The sequence below is a fragment of the Takifugu rubripes genome, chromosome 4 (genome assembly GCF_901000725.2).
Source record: "Takifugu rubripes chromosome 4, fTakRub1.2, whole genome shotgun sequence".
In the NCBI taxonomy this organism is placed as follows: Eukaryota; Metazoa; Chordata; class Actinopteri; order Tetraodontiformes; family Tetraodontidae; genus Takifugu; species Takifugu rubripes.
The window spans coordinates 13144719-13165142 of NC_042288.1; the positions used below are offsets into that span (position 1 = coordinate 13144719).

General features: G+C 43.5%; 1 protein-coding gene across 1 annotated transcript; it reads right to left on the minus strand.

The window, feature by feature from the left end:
- Positions 1-692: 692 nt before the first annotated feature.
- ercc6 (excision repair cross-complementation group 6) lies at positions 693-12621 on the minus strand. Its single transcript, XM_003964143.3, has 22 exons — positions 12556-12621; positions 11936-12147; positions 11617-11845; positions 11410-11530; positions 11227-11335; positions 10235-10955; positions 8767-8898; positions 8493-8651; positions 7732-7867; positions 7360-7530; positions 7090-7266; positions 5833-5949; positions 5335-5430; positions 4452-4670; positions 4026-4136; positions 3401-3520; positions 3240-3334; positions 2672-2817; positions 2095-2601; positions 1846-2014; positions 1693-1771; positions 693-1620 (listed from the first exon to the last, which is right to left on the minus strand). The coding sequence occupies exons 2-22, from the start codon at positions 12129-12131 to the stop codon at positions 1171-1173; spliced, it is 4260 nt and encodes a 1419-aa protein (XP_003964192.2). The 5' UTR covers positions 12132-12147; positions 12556-12621; the 3' UTR covers positions 693-1170.
- Between the last annotated feature and the right edge of the window lie 7803 nt (positions 12622-20424).

The window sequence follows — 20424 nt, forward strand, 5'->3', positions numbered from 1 at the left end:
ATTTATTTCGCTTCCTCAGATAAATGATCTGCTGCGGGACCCTTTCAATTAGTTTTAAAGCGCATCAGGGACGTCAGAGCGCAGACGCCATGCGTCTCTGAGGTGTAGGCAAAATGAGGCTTCGAGAAGCAACTGAAATTTAGAAGAGGAGTGCGGGATTGGACTAAACCACATAAAGTGCAGAAAATCCCTTCTAATGGCGCGTAATTGGTTCTGTAATATCATTACAGGCGGATAATGGCCAGTTACAGGGCCCCGCGCTATTAAGGGTTTCCCTGGCGTGCAGCGTTTATGTTATTAAAGGGGGAATATAATGATATTTTAGTTATTAAATGCGCGTAATTAATTTATGCACCGCTGAAAATAAAGTTGTTATTATGATCTCGGCGAGGTGCGTGGAGAAAATTGAAATCAAATAAGGGTTGCTAACTTTATTCCAATATTTGGTCTGGACACGTCGGTGACAGGAGCGCGGGCCTGCAGAGCGCTTCGCGTCCGCGCCTCCCTCTTCTGATGGCTGCTCAAAACCCCAAATGGAAGCGCACCCTCGTCTCCCTTAGTGAGAAACACTTTAAGAAGACCAGAGCGTCTCAGATTTGATCCGGTGTTTGGATTTCTGCAGGGATCCACACCTGAAATTAGAACGCTGGACTGAGGCATCCTTTTGTTTAATTCATTAAAGACAGCACATCTTCCTATTTATGTTTATTCACCAATTGGATGGGACTACATTTCAAATATGACATCAGCTCTTTTAATTTATACAACATATAAAAACACTTAATGACGAGGTAGACAATATAAAAAACCATTTGAAGAGAAATTGCACCTTAAAACAAACCAAAACAAAAAACGGACTTAGAAAATGGTAACGATGTTGTGGTATTTATCTTTAGAAGCACCTGCATGTGGTATTAAATTAGAACACTTCAAGTAAATATGGAGTACAAGAAAACAGGACATATTCGAACTGAAATATTATATAAGTGATTTCAATTCAAACGGTTTTAAGATCTTTGAGATGCAACGGAAAATCAGAACGACGGCCTCTTGATCCTTAAACAGTAAACTGATGACGTGAAATAATCAGTTGGACGACTGATTAAATGGTCAGTATTAATTCTGCTAAACACATCGTAGAAATCAAGTATACGGACACGCGGAGAGAGATTAACGGAAGTGCTCCTTCAGCCTCCAGATGCCCTCCTGCCCCGAGGTCCTGCGGAAGTCGCAGATGCTCCTCAGCAGCTCTCTGAAGACGGGCGCCTGCTGTTGGCTCAGTCTTGGTTTGAAATACTCCAGCACTTCCTGGGTGGTGGCCTGACCGTCCACACCGGCCTGGAAGGCTACGAAGTTGCGTAAATCGGCCAAAAGTTCATCGTGGTCGGTGTGGGGAGCCGGGGGGGAGCCGCTCCTCACGGCTGAAGAGCGCTCCTCCTCTTCCTCTGCTTCATCTCTTTGGCTGGGGGGCAGGCTGAGGTAATTGCGGGCTCTCATCTTGGCCAGCAGGGTGGAGGAGGAGATCTCAGCAACCTCTGACTCCCCCTCCAGCCCCTCCCCGCTGAAATGACCTCTTGAACCAGGCTTTGTTGACAAGGATTTCTTTACCACTGCAGAATCCTGAAGAAAGCATAAAGCTGTACCACCTGGCATCATCAAAGAAGCAGAACACACATGTGACCCAGACATTACCTTGCATTTGCTTGACATGGCCGCACTCCGAACCGAAGGCGCAGCCAGGAGAGTGTTCTTCTTTTGCCCGAACCGTTTTCTGAGACGAAACAATCCAAAGTTTAGATCTGAATCAGCGAAGCGGTGCTGGACGGAGAGAGGCGGTGTGTGTACCTGGCAGGTGGAGGAGAGGTCCTGGCACTGGGCAGCCTGCACTGCCGGCGGGATATTTTAAGAGCTTTCAAGGCGTCGTTAGCGACCCTGTTGGCTTCAGCCTCCACAAGAACAAAGTCGGGGTTGGACGACTCCATGATGGTGTCGTGCTGCATCACACTGTGGATACCTGAACACCACGACGCACAAGTTTCTTAAGAAAACGGCAACATCGGACTTGCTAAACCAGCCTGTGCAAACCAAACCTACCGGATTTCTTGAAGAGTTTCGCCAAGACGTAATCGTCTGATTTCTTTGGACCCTCTGCCTCAGGATCTTCTTTCTTATGGGTCCGTTTCTTCACCAAGTGCGGGATGCGCTGGCCCTCGAAACGGGCATCGTGGCTGCGTTTGCGTTTCTTGTGTTTGTTGGAGTCAGTTTTGTCGCAGTGCTTTCGTTTTTCCCTGCGTTTCTGCGGGCTCGTCAGCGCAGAGCTTGAGGTTTTAAAGTAATTTTGTGCCATTTGCAGCTTATCGGCGGCATTTTGGTCCACGCCCCAACTGTGGGTCAGGACGTCTGTGCTGGCCTGAGAGGTCTCGTGGAGATCGGAGATGTTTCCATGTCTTACTGCAGGTGTATTTGTTGAGGAGTGTCCGCTGTCTCTTCCAGTTTCATGAGGGTTTAAGGAGTGCTTGTGTTGCTGGTTGCTGAGGTTGGCGGCCTGCGATGACCTAGGCCTCTCTGCTTTCTTGGGTAACCTGACATCGGAGCCCGTGCCTGTGTCGAAACCAAATGTCAAAAACTGCGAGCGGATTTATCGAACGAATTCATCAAACTCCTCAGACACCTGCGAATATGGCGCTGGTCTCTGTTCCCTGAGCCCCATCAGGGGCAGACAAGGTGAACAATTCATAGATGTCATTAGACTTAAAGAAGCGTCGCTGTTTGGGATCCTTCAGAACGCGGTTGGTCAGGAACTGTTTGAAGATTTGCCTGATAGGTGACATATAAAACACAATTAAAGACATGACACAGTGCCAACAACAAGAACGGGTAATTTAGCAGAAGAATGAGAAAATGAGTTGCAGAGACTAAAAATAGACTCCCAGCCGTTCTTTCGATGGTTTTTACAGCACTTTACAGAGCCAAACGGAACAGAGCGATAGTTTGGCAGTCCTAAATTGGCCATTTAATAATGCAGGAAAGCTTTTCAATTACTGGGAACTAGGATAGCGTAGTAGTTATTACTGCAATTATTTGAGCAATTATTCATGTCGTTACTAACATTCATGAACACGCAGAGTCAGAAAAGTAACACATGCATGACATAAAGCACAAGCCTGTTCACGTTTAATAGAACTCTGGTCTATTCTCTCAGGATCACATGCACGGACCACTGGGGGTCACGACCTGACCTGTGGTAGATTTTCTCCTCAATGGTCCCAGCAGTCAGTAATCTGTAGATGGTCACTTGCTGTTTCTGACCGATCCTCCACGCGCGCTCTCGTGCCTGGAAACAGACGCAAAAGAATAAATTGTGTCGCATAAATAACGGCGGTTGTGGCATCTGTCTAACCTGTGTGTCGGTGCTGGGGTTCCAGTCGGGGTCGTAGATTATTACTCTGTTGGCTCCAGTCAGATTAACGCCAAGACCCCCGACTTTAGTGGTCAACAGGAAGATAAAAATGGATTTGTCCTATAAAAAATGAACAGATGTTACTCAATAATGAGAATTGGTTCAGTCTACCCCTCCACATCATCATCATGTCTGGTATGATTCCCACAATACTTCTGAGAACCCTTAACTAAATTTAATATGATATCAATTATGTAGAGGAATAAATGTAGTTTTCCATCTATTTAATTTCCCTTAACTGAAGATAATCAAACACTTTGGTCTAAATGGTGCAGGAGAAAAGTAGTTCTTTCAAACTGCCATAAAAAAATCTAAATTGGAACACATTACTTATGAGAAATTAACACTTTAATCTCGCATTTAAGGTCGCAAGATCTGGTTAATTTATTCGTTTTTATGTCACGCAATCTGACAGAGACAATATGGTCCCACCAGTAGGAACAACAGATTGTGTCCAATTAGTGTTCCCACCTCGGGGTTAGTGAGGTACACTGAAATATTTGCTCCCCCAGGACAGGATTTTCCAGGGAAACACTCAGAGCCATTAGGGATGGTTAATCCTTACCTCGTTGTAGCAGGCTATGAGCGGCTGTCGGGAGGAAATTGGAGTAGTGCCGTCCATTTTCACGTACGAGTACTTATTTTCTCTTACAAAAACCTCCAAGATGTTCAACATCTGCACAGATTTTTAAAAAAGCGGAGACTGTGAGAGAAGCAAGACAGTGAATGCAACAGAGGAAGAGAAAGTCTGAGGTTTGGATTATTGCTAAAAGGATTAGAGCAGATTAATATTACATGGACAGAGATACCAACAAGGAGGGTCTTAGGTTTCCTCTGAGGTATAATCTCATTGGTATTGACTGCAACAGCTGGGGCCTCACACACACACACACACACACACAGCATAACAACGCTGCGCGACAACATTTTCAAACAAAAACACATCACTGCAAAAACAAAGACGGATCAGAGGGAAGGACGGGTTGCAGACCTGTCTAGACTGAGTGAAGAGCAGAACTCGCTGGCCCTGTCTGAACCACAGCCGCAGCAGAGACTCCACCACTATCAGCTTTCCCGAGCGTTTCCAAAACCCAAAGTGTTCCTCTTCGGTGAGCTGGTCCTCTGGGATTCCTCTCAGTAACCGCGGGCCACCTGAAAAAAGGTCCGGGTGGTTGCAGATCTTGCGCAGGGCTATCAAACCTGAGAAAACCTGAGCAAGCGGGAGAAACAACCGTGACCATACACCTCAGCGGGTGGCAAAACTAGAATGTGAAGTTGGGACGTTTTTACAGTGTTGCACCTTTAAACAAATAAACGCATTTACTTTAGTCTACAGGAATTAGTTACATAATTTATTTACGGACATTAAAGGCTGTGGTGATGAAGGCCCAATGGTCTCTGCATTAGTAATGGTGTTTAATGGACTGAGAGTGACCACTGTGTGTGTGTGTGTGTGTGTGTGTGTGTGCACGCGTTGTGGCCTCCAAACGCGTCCATTTGGTCAGTGGTAATAAATGGTCGAGTCTCTACAGGATCTGGCTAATATGAGAAAACCAACTGGGCGGCTTCTTTAAAGGAGGCTTCTTAAAGGATAAAATCAGGTTTAACAAATTTATACTGCAAACGTGAAACCAAGCGATGCAACGTCAAGGTTGAAGTTGCATCAATTTTCTTTATGCTGCACAAGAAGATATAAACGCCTGTAAGCATAAGAGATTAACCGATATGAACAACTTAGCAAGTTAAATAATGTATAGGGAACATTTGTTCCTGGAAGTCTTAACCCTGTTTGTCCTCACAAGGATAGGTAAATGTAAAAGCCCAACTTTAGAGATACACACATGGCACTTTATAGCAGCTAAAATTAGACCTACCTGCATATCTCCATTTAGAATCTGGTACACCTCTTTGGAATCTAAGAAGCTCTGATACACCTGCCGTTGTTCTTCTGTTAATTTGCAAAAGAGAACCTACAAACACACAAACATTGTAAAAGGGAGTAATGAGCACGGTTTGAAGCCCTTTGATGACGTGCACCAATGTGAGAGGAGAAATTAGTGGTAAAACTGTGTTTTTGGAGCCACTGCTGTCCTGGGGGACTGATTTAATGAGCGGAAGAGGACGGAGGAGTCAACCAGCATCAGCTGTGAGGACAGACCAGGGAACGGCCACTGTAATGAATACCTGCCCCTTTTACTTTACCAGGACTTTATTAGCTGGCTTCACCTGACACAGGCCACGCACATTCATCAAAAGTCCTTAGACGTGGCACATGCAGTCACACCCAATCAGATAAACACGTCCCCAGTTAAGAAACGGTGGGGGGAGAGACGGTTCGATACGCAGCAGGAACAGGGTCAAATGTTGAATACCTGTTCATTTTTGTCAGGTAAGGAGAGGTTAGCCTTCACATCTGCCTTCATTCTTCTGAGCAGGTAAGGGTTTATGGTGTCCCTCAGCACACACGCACACTTAAACGCCGTCTGGACCTGGAAAATGACAAAACGCCCCTTTAAACATGCTAAATTCGGTTCAGGGTCTCCAACAACCATATCAACCCTCACACCTATTAGTCTGGACGTTTCCTGAGGCCACATTATTGTTAAGCTCATCTTATGTCCTGTCTCCCTGAGACTGTCCCTTGGAGCGCTCCAGGCCATTAAACATTGATCGTTGCTCGTCTCGAGAGACAAAGCTCCACTCTTTCATCTACCACTTTATACTGGCCAGCTCCACTGGAAACACTCTGGCCCTCCCCGCTGCAAATGTGATGCTACATCTTGTCCAGCGCCAGCGCTAAACGCCCGTTAGCTTTTTAAACATCAACTCAGCGGGGGTTCACTGAAAGATCAAAGACACACTCCACAAAGCTGGAGGGGGTAATAAAATGTTGGGATTATGGGGGACAATAGTTGCAGAGAGGGGGGAAATGGACAGACCAATGCACTTTGTAGATTATGATGACAGATCTGGCAATCCTCACCTCACCTGTATATGTTTTAAGGTATGTCTGCATATCCAAGTGACCCTCAGCTGAGGGCTTGTGGTGCTACTCTGACAATGTCTAAAGGAGGATAAGGCAGCAGAGCTTAGTCCTCTCTGACCATTTAATAACATTAATAATTAGTAAAGGTTTTTATTATCGACAGCGGAAGGAGCATCGATAGAAAGCTTAAATAATTAAATCCATACAGTCAGTGGGTTATTAACGACAGAACGCTAATGACAGAGGGCTACAATTTAGCTCACTGACTCTCCACTTTAGCCTCTCCCTCTTCCTCACACACAAGGGATTCTCTGAAGTTCCTTTGCATAGACCCACATTATCTTAATGGTTCTGTTGCTCCGGTAGTCCTGCTTCTGTCTTGTTCCATTTATCTTTTTGAAACTCTGTGAACATGTCTGACTGTGACTCTCGCTGACAATATAATAACACCCTCCACCCCATATACTACTGTTAACTACAGGGTTTTTATATTAACTTTGGAGTTATTCATTTACACTTTATTCTTTTCTTGTCTTTAATTTTTAATCTTGTCTTGTCTTTTATTATTAACCAATATCTGAGAGTAAATATATAGAGAATGTGACTAACTGATCCACTTTTGATTGAGTATTTGCGCATTTACCTGTACAGGTGAAGCATTGCTGTATCCTCCCATGGTGATTGGCACAGAAAACTGCTCCATGAAAACAGGCAGAGTCCCTAACTTGCCGGGAAATACGAAGTCAAAAAGAGACCACAGCTCTTTCAAGTTGTTCTGCATGGGCGATCCGGAGAGGATGAACCGGTGGGGAGTGCGAAACTAAAGAGGAAAAACATTTTAAAGTTCTGAATGACCATTTTTGGTTTAACTTGTTCTCACATAACTGCTATAAGTGAAAGGATGCGATCCTACCTGCTTACAGGCTGTTGTGACTCTAGCATTAGGATTCCTAATCTTGTGACCCTCATCCAGTATTACGTAATGCCAATCCCAGCCTTGCAAGGTGTCCTGCATGATCCTCACGGCTGAGTAGGAAGTTATTAGAATACCATGACAGGATGCAATCTCTGGAATCAGCTTTTTCTGCAACGGAGACACAGAACCACATACGTACGTCGATCTAATGCCCTTTTTAACATTGCAGTTCTAATTAGCACCTAGGGTTAGCATCACAATAGAGCATCTTCTATGGCGTGAACGATGGGTGGAGAGGTTAAGACAAAAAGCTGCATAAACAGACCTCTAGTGCCCCCCACAGGAAAAAGCCCCCGGTGAGACGGTTACCTTATTACTGGTGAATGAACCAGTTTCATGCAGGACAGCCACTCTGAAGGGCGGCCACCAGGTGTGAAACTCCTTGACCCACTGGTGCATGACTGTAGCCGGGCACACGATGATCGTCGGGCCTAAACCGGCGTACCTGCAAAGGGAGACGCGTAAACTTCAAACTGCTAATAAAACAGCAACGCAGCCAAAAGACGGGGTGGGATGTGTGAGCCAAAACATAGTTCCTTCCCTCAGTTTGCACCTTAGAAAAAAAAAAATACAAAACACAAACACATGGTTACATCCTCAACGCTTCTATGAGGAGTTGGACAGACGCGCTACAGAGTGGATTGGCAAAAAACGTTAGCTATTGATACTCAGCCCTAATTGAGTTTGCAAACAATCAATTTGTGGGCATCTATAGCAGACAGAGTATTGACCATCAGAGAGAAGCGTTTCCTCCTAAATGCACCGCCACAGCATCCTATTTCCCTCGGCTGCGCACTCGTCCCACACCTGCTCTGTGCCAAGATTTTGACACCAAAATTTAGTCACCATGACAATAATATAGCTAAGACACAGACACACACACTCAATTATACACCCAGAGTGCCAATGTGTTCTCTGATGTCTGCACTAAAAAAGTGAAGAGCCTGATAATTGAAACATGTTTAATAATTCAGAAGAACACTCTCAAGCAGAAATCCCCCTAATCAAATATTCATACCATACAGACACACAGTCTCTGGCCACAGTTTGTTGTGTGTGTGTGTGTGTACCTGTAGTTGGATCCCCTTGTTCTCAGTTTGCTGTAGCTCAGTCCAGCCAGAAAGCTGATGACCTGAATGGTTTTTCCCAGTCCCATTTCATCTCCCAGGATGCCACCTGCCTGCTGACAGTGGAGTTCCCACAACCAGCGCACACCTGTCTGCTGGTACCTGACCACAGGGGGACAAATGTGCAGAAGTTTTAAATATCTCCATGAATAAATACGGGCGGCTGAATTCCCATGAGAGGGTCCCGAGCAAAGGACGTGCTTAAGAATGAACTTACTTAAAGAGCTTTTTCCAGAGGAACCCAGGGACTTTAAACCCTTCATCAAATTCTTCATCGCTGTCATCTGTTAGCTCCTCCCCTCTTTCTCGCTTCTCCTCCCTTTCTCGAAGACGTTGTCGCTTCCATCGCCTAGTCAGAGGATCGGAACAAACGTGTTCAGATGTAATTATGTTTTAATTAGGTTAGAAACAATTATTACATTTTTTTTGGAAAAACTGTTACATCTGGATAGAAATGATGAGTAAACACTGTAACAAATGTCAGACAGATGTCAGATATCTGTTGCTGGACAAGAACTACCTCACAGAGCTACAACAGCCTCTGAACTTCATCACTTCTCTTTTGAGGATGCGTTTAAATGCTGCTATGGGAACGTGGCGCAGCAGCTGTTAGGTGACGTAACGATGCATCTTCATCACTACAAGTTTGGCCAAATGTTTTCAAGCCCAACGAGGTTTGCAACTGCACAGACAGAGCGGTTTACACACATTTTTGCATTTCATTTGCATCCCAGGTATGAATAACCCATGTTGTCTTGCTGCGAGTTTCCCTCGAGAGGTGCAAAAAAAAAAAAAAAAAAAAAAATTAAAGCAAAAAGTGAAAAGTGAAATGTAAAGGAGAAGAGCTTTAATGGTGCTGGTGCAGGAGAGAGGGCAGTTAGAGGCACAGTCGTCGCGCAGCAAATGAAGATTGATACAGACAATTAGTAGTGTGAGTTCCCCAGAAAGGTGTGAGGTGGAGAGGATAAGAATCCATCTTCATTTGGGCCTGGTCCTGTCACCCTGCCACGAAACCGGTCCTTTAGCCCGGCCTGGGAGACCACACTCTCTAATTAAGTCAAGACTAAGCATTGGTTCAGTTAATTACACTTTTCTGCACCCCCCCCCCCAACCCCACCCAACTACAAATACCGCCTGCCTAATAGCATCATCGCTAATGCTAGCCTCACCAACCACCTATGCTGTTGATTTGACATTCAATCACGGCAGTTTAGAAAAAGGACACGTGCCAACACAATTTATTTGGCAGCTATAAATATGAAATCTCATTAGGGCTGCTCTTCCATTAATTTGAGCATTAGAGTGCATGAGTGTGTAAAACCATGTGCGAGAGGACAATTAGGCCAGTGAGAGAGCAAAGAGAGGGAGAGAAAAGGAGCAGGGAGCGAATTTGCTTAGTCAAGAAACAGCTGCCAATCTCATCTGGGATTAGCTCTCCTGCACTATGGAGCCAGCAGAAACTGAATGCTTTTTTTAACTAAAGGGAATAACAATGGCGCATTTGCACCACTGCCGCTGCAAATGTGATGCAAGGTTAAAAGATTCTTCTGGTTTTTTCACAACACATCATTTGCTGGCATGGATGTAAGGATTCGGAAAGTTTTTTCTTCGCTTCGCCTCCAATAACAAAAACTGAAAATAAGTCGGTTTTAAGTAATAACAGTAGTCGTGCATGGTCAGCGTACCTTATCCGCCGTTTGTAGTATTCCACATCTCCGTCATCTTTGTATTTTTTCAGTTTTCCCTTGTCGTCGTCCTGGTCCTCCTCTTCATCCGAACTCTCAGGAGTGTATTCTTCCTCACTTTCCTCTTTTTTCTTAACTTTCTTCCTTGCTTTCACGTCAGTCTTTGTCTTGTATGGCTTCAGTTTGTATTCTCCATCATCATCATCCAGCCCAAAGCCCTCCTCTATGGCTTCCTGAGCCTCTTGATCGGGATCTACACCTTCATCGCTAGGCAGATACTCTGATCCCTCGCTCTCTGTCTCCTCTCCTTCACAGTGTTTCTTCCTTGGCTTGAATTGCTGTGGCTCAGTCTTTGGACGAGCCTTAGGGTGGGCCTTCAGAGCCGTTATCTGGAGTTTTTGCATACGCTTCCTCATTTTTTTGTCTTTGTGAGAGGACTGAGGTCTTCTGTTCTTCCCAGTGGAGTCCTTGTCCATCAGTCCAGAGCGCTTCCTCTTTGGAAAGGGGACTCGCTTCCTCTCAGTGGCCAATTTTGCTTGGTCGGCCAAGTACTGGTCGAAGGCTGAGTTTTCAGCAAGCATCACTTTTCGAGGCTCCTTCTTTACCTCCTTCTGTGGGATCCGTGTTCCAAAGGGAGTCATCTGCCCCAGCCTAATGAGCTTCTCCCATTCTGTTTCTTGAGAGGGCATCAGCATGCTACCCAGCGTGGAAGGCCCTGGTTCTGCAACAATACGTCCAATTCAGGAGAGATTTAGATATGCTAACTGTAAAATATGACTTCCAGAAAAATAATTTCTATTTGTTTAACACAAAATCAAATGTAATATCAATTTTTGATTTCTGTCTATATATTGTTACAACAAAGGAACACAAGTTTCATTTAAATAAATAACAATAGTTATCATTAAGCTTTATATACGGGTCTACAGTTAAAATGACCATAAATATATTAACCGTAAGGGTCTGTGAATAACAAGCTGTGACTTCCTCACCATCCTCATCCTCTGCTAAGAGTTCAGCTTCCACTCTCTGGATGTCCTCTCCTCCCAGAATAGCCTGTAACCGCTTCTGTTTGGCTCTTACTTTTTTCAGTTGTTTCTCCTGAATATGACACGCGTTTGTAATGGCAATCAACATCCAGTTAAATGTTCAGCTGTTGCGTTTGTGATTTTTACCTTATTTTCTTTCTGTCGTTTGACAGACTCAATCTTCCTACTGATATCTTTACTGGAGGCGGCAAACGGTGTCATCTGCTCAATGATCTTATTGATATGTTTCAGAGATGTTGTCACAGACCTGTAGAAATACAATAATCACAAACATATAAGGAAACTCTGTACAGTAAATCTACCTTTGTCATGTGGCATTAATGGCCCTTTTACCTTATGTCATCAAGAACTGAGTGATATTCCTTCTCGGCCTCAGCTTTAGCAGCGGCCTCATTGGCCTCATGGATCGCCTCGTCCACTTGCTGCATGACTCCTTGTTCCAGGACATCCTGGTCATATACAGCCACGCCAAGACCCTGAAGTTCCTCGGCACCCGAGCTGGCAGATGCTGCCTGGATACGTTGTCGGTTGATCTGCACCATGGCTCCGCACTTCTTACCACCTGTGCCACAAGATCATAATTGGTGATTCGTTTTCAGGATTTCAGTAATTCCTTGTCTGTCTTTTGTAGTAACTTTATTTCAAAGCTCACCACTAGTTCCCTCCTCAGGTCCAGCATTGCCAGGATAGACTGCTGTAGCCTCGAAGCTCTGACAGTCTTTGGAGAAAGAACTATTTGCTGAGCCGCCTGTGGCTCCATCCTCATCGAACCCTCCCGGTGTCAGGGCAGCACTGGCAGGACTGGAGAGAGAGGGGGATCCCTGGTCCTCTGACCTTTCCACAGGCATCGTGATGTAACTGCAGCTGCAAAGTTAGTTAAAAGAGAATCGTATTTATATGACGGTGACAAGTAATGCGATAAGGTTCAATTGTCCAGTAATAAAGACCAGTGTATTTAAAGGTAACATCATTTATGTAAACGAAAACAATGTAAAAGAGAAAAATGTGTACATCTGTTATAAACAACTGAGGGCAATAAATCATCACCACCCATTGAAATACACACAAAGATAGTAGATTAATTCAATCCATTCTCATGCCGCATGCATTGTTTACGTGGCTAGGGTAGTCAGCTAAGCTAATATTAGGCAAATATTAGTTGCAGCGAAAACCTTTTGATCACAAATACCGATTTGTACATCAGGTTTTAGAAAAAAATTGTAATGACTAATATAATTGAGGAATGTAGGTAGAGTGAAAGAAAGTACTCACAAGACGTGTAGTCGGTAGCCTGTTATGTCATTTTACGACCGTTCTTATGTTTGGACTTCCGGTGCCGGGTCAGTGATTAACTTGCCAGACAGCGCCCCCTGCTGGTACAGTGTCACCACACCTTTTGCCCTCTAGATGGCGACATGAAACCACTTTATAACATTAAGATCTTTCACTATGGAGTTAAACTCAGCAAGCCAAATTAATTGGCCGGATATTGTCGTATAAGTCAAATGTTTGGGTATACAAATTCCTTTATGATATTGTATTGTTTTTAATGCTTGCAGTAATTTGAAAAGTAAACGTTTTCATAGCCCGCTGTTCATTGATGTAAAAATTGAGAGCAGTGCCAAAGACTAGCATTTTATATAAGTTTATTTTAACTGGCTTGCAACAATAAATGAAAGCCTTAATTAAAATATCAGCTTATCCACTCTGTATAGTGCCTGAGCAAAGGCTACCAATCTTTCTAAGCAGTGTTATTTGTGTAAGCAAACATATCTATATGGGGATAGATATTGGTGTCATGCTGAGCTCAAAAAGTGAAGGAAGCTGGAGACACTTGTCTGTTTTATTGAATTTATTTATAAATGTAGGTTCATTTTCGTTGGAGCCTTTCCAGAGATGAACTGAAATGGATTTATTTTAAAGAAAAAACAAAAACTGTGACAGTGAGACGAAAGCCTTTATATTTCTATTACATTTGCCATTGCTTTTTTTTTCTTTCATTTTTGCATGGGTAAATGTGAAGCATACATCAAGTTATGCCAAACAAAGCATAGAACTGCTGATAAATTGGCTGTGGAGGAGAAAAGAATGCCACACACAAATGTTGTGACTGTAAGGTTCAGTTGGAAAGAAGAATGTCATCCCTGTTCCACATCGTCCTCCAACTCTAGTTTATTTTAATAGTAGAAAAGTTTATCACACAGAGGAGTAGAAATTGTTGATGGAGTGTATGACCAGAATTATTTTAAACATAAAGCTGCAGGATTTAAGAGAGATTTGATGAAATGCAAACGGTCCGTCCTGACCTTATGTATAGGCTTCGCTGAGTGAACGGCATGAACCCTGTCTCTTAACTTGCAAGGAGTAACAAGATTTATAGCATAATGGAGGGTAAAGTGCAAATCTCAGATGGTATGGGGGATAACATTGTTGCCCTGTGCCGCTTTGTATTTTGACAGAAGGCAGAAGTTTAATGATGTGTTTAGAATGATGTGTGTTTGCACGTGTGATGCTCCTGATGAACATCTGAAGGATAAAATATTTCTCACCAGAATTTGAGATTTAAAAATTCCTTTATGTTTATGTTCTATAGGTTCTCTGGTGCATTTATGAGTCATAGCTGTCATCTGTCACGGACCTGATAGTTTTCCTACCCTGAACGTGACAAAATTCCTCTTCTGAAGTTCATTTTGTGTCACCTTGCGTGTTTCACAAGTGAAAAGGCGCCGTTTTCGTTCTGAGGAAGACAAATCATATAGATAGTTATAAAAAAGTGCGACGTAAAACTGTGACTGAAGGAGAACAAGACAGAAAAAGCAATATTTTAAGGACACTCCAGCAAATCATATGATCAAATATATTCTTCAGCCAACATGAGTGAAGCGTCATCATGTCTTATCTGATTGCTCTTAAGCTAGACGTTTCTTATTTTGCATGTGTGTGGTCATATTGGGGTCGCTAATACCTCCCATGTGTTTGCCTGTCACAGGTCCTACACATCTGTGAGTGTGTGTCTGATAGTCATTAAAGTGGTGCTCCGGGTTCTGATTCTGCTGCATCAGAGGGCTGATACATGATCCATCCGCTTATGATTTCACTCAGCAGCAAGTGTGTGTTTATTGGAGAGCCTGAGCACATTCTAATGTCTGTTTACTTATGGTTGGAGGTTGCACATTACATCATATCTCAGTAACAAGTCACCAGAAACATTCAGATTCAGGCCTCTGCGTTAGAGTGACACGTTTAAAAGCAGTTAGTGTTTATTTTTGCCTGCTTGGCTACGATAAAAGTTGTGCTGTGGCTTAGAGGCTCCGACCGGTGATAAGTGTTGACCACAATGGTCCAAAAAACATGCTGACACAAGTAGGGAGAAGCAGAGCAACAGATGTGGCTACAATGATGACTTTACATCCTAAGTCGGGCTCGCGAGGCTCGTTTTCCAGTGTTGTTTCACAAACTGTTACTGCATCATTACATGCGCCGCTGCCAAGCTGCTGATGGATTTATTCTGGACGAGCGTCCTGTGTAAAAACCTCAGGCAGGGTCCAGAAGTCAACGTGACAGTGACCTTGGCTGTTATCCTCAAATAGGAACTGGAGCGCAAAGCAGAAATTAAATTAACTGGTTCCCAGTCTAAATAGTGCTAATGGCCAATCTGTTTGATTCTGAACGGTGAATTTGCACCTCTGCCAATACAAGCATTCAGATTCTTCACGTGTCTCTGTGCTAAAACCCTGGTGGAGCTAACTAGTCTTGATAGCTGCATATTTTACATCCACGGAGCGCTTTCAAACAGGTCTATGTTTGTTATGTTTGTTCTCTAATAGGAAACATGTGTGTCGCCAGCACTGAAGTGCTGAACACACACAACGGTAAACGGTGGACCCGGCACACTGGGGAGTTTGCCCACTAAGCAATTATCTACATAGGCATAATAAGAGTAAACCTCAGTGCTAATGCACTCAGCAACGGGATTCAGTAGAGGTGATGTGCTGAACCCACTTCCAGCACATAGAAGTCTCTCAGATAACATCGGGAGATATTAAAACAATCGCGTGAGATAAAGCGCTATTTAAAACAGATTGGTTTGGACGCATTTCCCGACAGCGGCTGATTTGATTGTGATTAATTCTCCGTACCTCTCAAAGGTTGGAACACAATGGTCAAAGTCAAAAGCATTAGAAGGTCAGGCAGAGCTGGGTGCCAAAGGTTAACTCAAGCTCCAAGTTCAAAACACACTTCCTGTTAGTGTGTCGAGAAATCCTCTCGATGCTCTGGGAAAGGGACGTAACCCAACACTGCAGCATTTAATCATTTTTCAAAGGGTTTCTTGAGATCAAATCTCATCAACTACTCTCCACCTAAAGAAGACACTGATCTATCTAATAGCAGATGTGTTTTTTAAAATGCGTCCATATGTTTAGCAATAAATTGCCGTATATTAGCAGGAGATGCACCTGCATCTGGACAGGAAAATCAATCCACTGTGCTTCATCAGAAAACAGCATCTGTCTGGAAATGTCTTTTATGGACTGTCCATGAAGAAAAGACAGGCTCACCAGCAAGTTTTGGACTGAAAGAATGCCTGGTGTCATGCTCACTTAGGTTTAAAGGAATTATTCTTTTACTATGGTGATGTAGCAGTTAGCGTAGCCAGCTCAGAGTTTGCATGTTCTACCCGTGTCCGCGGAGGTTTCCTCTTGGTGCTCTGGTTTTCCCTCTGCACCCAGGCTGACAGTCTTAGAGGTGAGGGAACCACTACTAGGACAATCTCCAGCCTCCTGTGACTCTGATTAGGAATAAGTGTATTTTAAAGTAAATGGATGTTTAGCTAATAATAGAATTTTCAGATGAAAGTCCTCAGTCCTCACTGTGTTATAACTTTCCTCCAGGGGTGTGGAAGGTGCTTAGACTGCTGGCAGCGGGGGCAGATCCTGCTTGTTTGGGAATGATCACCACACATTGAGAACAGGCATGTTGCCCATTCATGGCCCCCTTCTTGGACCAGACCTTCATCAGCCCTGGAAGTCATAAATTAGCCAACAGCTTTATTAGCTTTGCTGGTCAGCCACTCTTACTCTGTGTTTGGAGTGGCTCCTGTCCTCCCTCGGCGTGATGGTTAGCGCCACGTAGCAGTGGACAATAACAACGAGGCCTGACTGGTTCCAGTGGTGGATTACTATTTCAGTTGTCCGCTCAAGCTACGGTGCAGCGAACATTTCAAGCGAACCCTTTCAGACACCCTCGGTTGCAAAATCCATTGGAACAAACCTACCAGGAATCTGCAGAAAAACAGAAATGATGAATGAGTTCATCAGATCTATTCAATGGATAGAGAGAGTTTAATGCTGCACACATATCATGTAAAACAATCCGATGCATTGGGAGAAATATATGAAGTGCCTCAGCAAATCCCTTCTTTCTGCATCAAATCCCTGTTGAGTTATTTGAGTAGATAATGAGCATTCTGGACGTCATCGTGTTTTTTTTTTAGATCGACTCTTTGGCAGCATGTTCTGCTATCCAGCCAGTCTAGTCTTGGTTTACATCCCATCCATAACTAATGAACACACATTAGGTCAGTCAGGTTATGAGGAAATGAGGGTTTGACCATCATGTGACTCTTACTGATAGAATTTGAGGCCGCTCATCTACTGCCAGAGCTCAGCATATTTATGCGTGTATGATATATTCAAGAAAGAGCATTTTGAAAGAGAGAACAGGCTTGGAAGAGACCAAAATGCCCCACATGAGAGCCAAGATTCTATTAGGTGCTGTGCAACCCAATCTGATGTCATTTGTGAGCCAAAGAATCAGCAGAAGAGTCGTATCTGTGTGGATAAATGAATGTTTTCTGTGCATTACAGGTCATCGGGGGACGTTTGGAGCAGGAAAGGGAATAAACCATCATCATAAATGTCGTTTTTCTTCTCCATCTCATTGTGTCTATGTGCAAACAGTTTCTTCCCAAGGCATCCTGTGCCGCTCCAGCTCAAGTACAAACACAGGATCCTTGCATGGAAAGTACTGTTCCCTGCTGCCAATGATGTTCCCCTTCCTCCCATTGCCCACAACTGTCCTTCCTTCCTGACTCCACCACACTTAGAGCCATTAATTAAAGAAGGAGAATGTGTAGCTTAGTCGGCTTTTCCTGCCAGTTGAAACTACTTTTATCTTTATGGCTGTTTGACATTGAGGATGTTCAGCTCTAAGTCTGCCTGGCAGTGATGATTTCAGTCCACGGGTGGGTCACAAGACACACACACACACACACACACACACCAGCGCTACAGCAGGGCAGTCGTGCCCTCCTCTTCATTGTCCACCTAAATGGTGAATTATTTGTCCCATTGATAATTGTATGTATACTGTGTACAGCAGTTTCATCTTGAAAAGAAACAGAGGCCAGCAGCTTCTTCTTCATCATCATCATCATCATCATCATCATCATCATCATCATCATCATCATCATCACATCATTATCACTGCCCCTCTTGAGGTTCTCAAATACTTTTCTCTCCCTCGGTTTGCTTTAATCCCATTTAATCGAGCACTGAACTTTCCAGTGTCAGGCATCCTGACTCTAAAACTATTTGAGTCTAAGTTTAGCGGCAAAGGTTCAACTTTGTGGCGTTTTTATTGTCACCTTTCAGCATAGGTTATTCAGTTTCCTGTGTCAGGACATTTTTATGGCCCAGAGAGTGTTTTGCCTTTCCCTGCGATACCCTGAGAGGGGTCACGATCTCAGCTAATGATGCAGTTCTTGTCATTTTGCCACATGGGTTCTGTTCAAAAAGGACTTTCCAAAGAACTCTAAGTTGAGGAAATTGACACACAGCGCAAAGATAAACAGGACAGATGAGAGCACAAGAAGGATGCTAGACGTTGTCCTGCAGCAGAAACAGAAATGGTGATTTTAGTGGGGCAATTGCTACAGTTCCAATAATGTGTGTTTTGGAAGTGGAATTGTTCCTGGCATCTTTATTTTGCAGCATTGACATATTTCTATAAAAACATTTGGATTATTTCCTGATTTCCCCAAAGGGAAAACTGAGGGTCCAAGTTCAAGAGCCAAACAAAGAGAGCTCGAGAGACAATTGCAACTGTATTTCTGTTACATCCTACAAAATTAGTACTTTTTGGTTTATAGGGATGAACATTAGAAATAGATTAAATGCATTAAAACACCACTAGTTATTAACCTGCTTGCAGGTTTAAATTGTTTACAGGTGTAATACAAGAAATCGTGCAGCCTGCAGCTATAAAATCCAAAGAATATTAATTCTTTCAACATATTCTTTTGGTTAAGGATCTAAAAAAAAGCTGCACTGATGTCAGAGGTTCTGCCAACAAAAATGAAGCATTGTGGTGAAGAAAAAGAGAACTCAATTCATCTCCTTTCTTTTCTGGGACTAATTTAAAAGCAGTCACAAAATTTAGAAATCTCTCTTTAGAGTCTCTCTCTGCAGAAGGAAACAGAAAGTTCCTCCACAGGAAAATCAGGAATCTTTCTTCTTCTCTGCCTGTTGGACCGTGACTGTGTGAGGTCTCATCTGCTCATCATTCCTTCACATGGAACTGTGTTTGACTGACAATTACCGGCAAAAAGAGAAGAAAAAAACAGCTGCTTTAACATCACTAACATCTGTTGTTTGGCTGCAGAAGCTTCTAGCGAAGCCGACACCTTTTTGGCTCCCTATGAAATGAAACGCAGATGCACATATTTCGTGTTTGTGTTCAGTGTGATCGAACTACGCTCGCCTCGTCCTGTTTGTCAGATAACGAGGGAAAACTGTAGTAGTTTGCAATGATAGATGGGGCAGTTGTGTGTCGTTGTGTCTCAAGCTGGTTGCAGCCAAAGCTTCCTCCATCAAAGAGAAACACTGAGCAGCTTGATGGAATTTAGAAAAAAAAAAAAAAAGATCCTGAAAGGAAAAAGAAGCCCAGACATGTCCAATGTTCCGATATTCCTGTGGCAGATGAAGAAAACATTTAGTTTTTTTAAAGGTAGAATGAAAAGTTACATGTTTGAGCGCCAAAAGGGTCAACAAAATCATGCTAACTCCAAACCAAGAGCCCAAATGTTTGCTTTCCAATTAACAGCAATTAAGTAATTTGGGGCAGTTATTCTCATTTTTGTTTTAAATCTGTCAAAATGTCCTTTTGTTTACTGAAAAGGCACCTCCAGTTGGAACCGTTCATTCATTAAAAGCGCAATAGTCATTCTAAAACATGATTGCTTCACCTAAATATGGCTTCTCTGGCACATCCCTGGATCCCCCCCCCCCCCTCCCCACCGCATTTCTGTGAAACCAGATAAGGATGATGTACGAAGGACTTTTGGTTTTGTTTTTCCCATGAATACATCTCCCTCTGGATCGCTGCGAGTCCCCATTAACAGTGTAATAAACACCACAATAATCAACATTTTTCTGTAACCACAAGGTATTTTAACACTTGTGGAAAAAAAACAAGCCCCTCTTGAATCCAGGTAGTCCAATTTCCCGTGGCTGTTGTTGACGCAGCTGGGCTCAGTCAAGTGCTGCTGTTAGAAAGGATCTCTCATTTGTCCTGCTGTTATCCACCAGCAGCTTTTAAAACCTCTTAAGCCTTTCTTTATTATCTTTCACGCCTCCTGAAGACCACACTCTGCCTTCCTGTGTTCTTCTCCCTCTTCCCCTCCACTGCGTCGCCTTCCCCTCATCACTTCTTCTTTCTTTAAACTTTATGGCTCATCTTTTCCCCCCCTTTTTTTAAGGACAAATTCTTGAGTGTCCATGTTTTGAGAGCCCCTCTGAGAGGTCAAGGGTCAAGGAAATTTTCAGGGTCCCGCATGGCAATTTCTCCCCGCAGGGTTTGTGGTTCCTCAGACTAAACATGCAAACATCCTCTAATGCCAACAAGCAGTTTGCAACAGCCTCCAGCTCCAAGATGTTTCCACAGAGCTCCTTAAACATGACATCCTACTAGCTATAAAATGTCATCGGTATTATACACCTTTGTTTCTGCGTGGTGAGATGATCAAATGGTCTTTTAACAGATTAAGCTTTTAACACCTTTAATCCAGTTGTCTTGTTGTAACAGGGAGACCAACGATCATTTGCAGGTGATGTTTTATTGGATTACGATCACTGGCGGAAG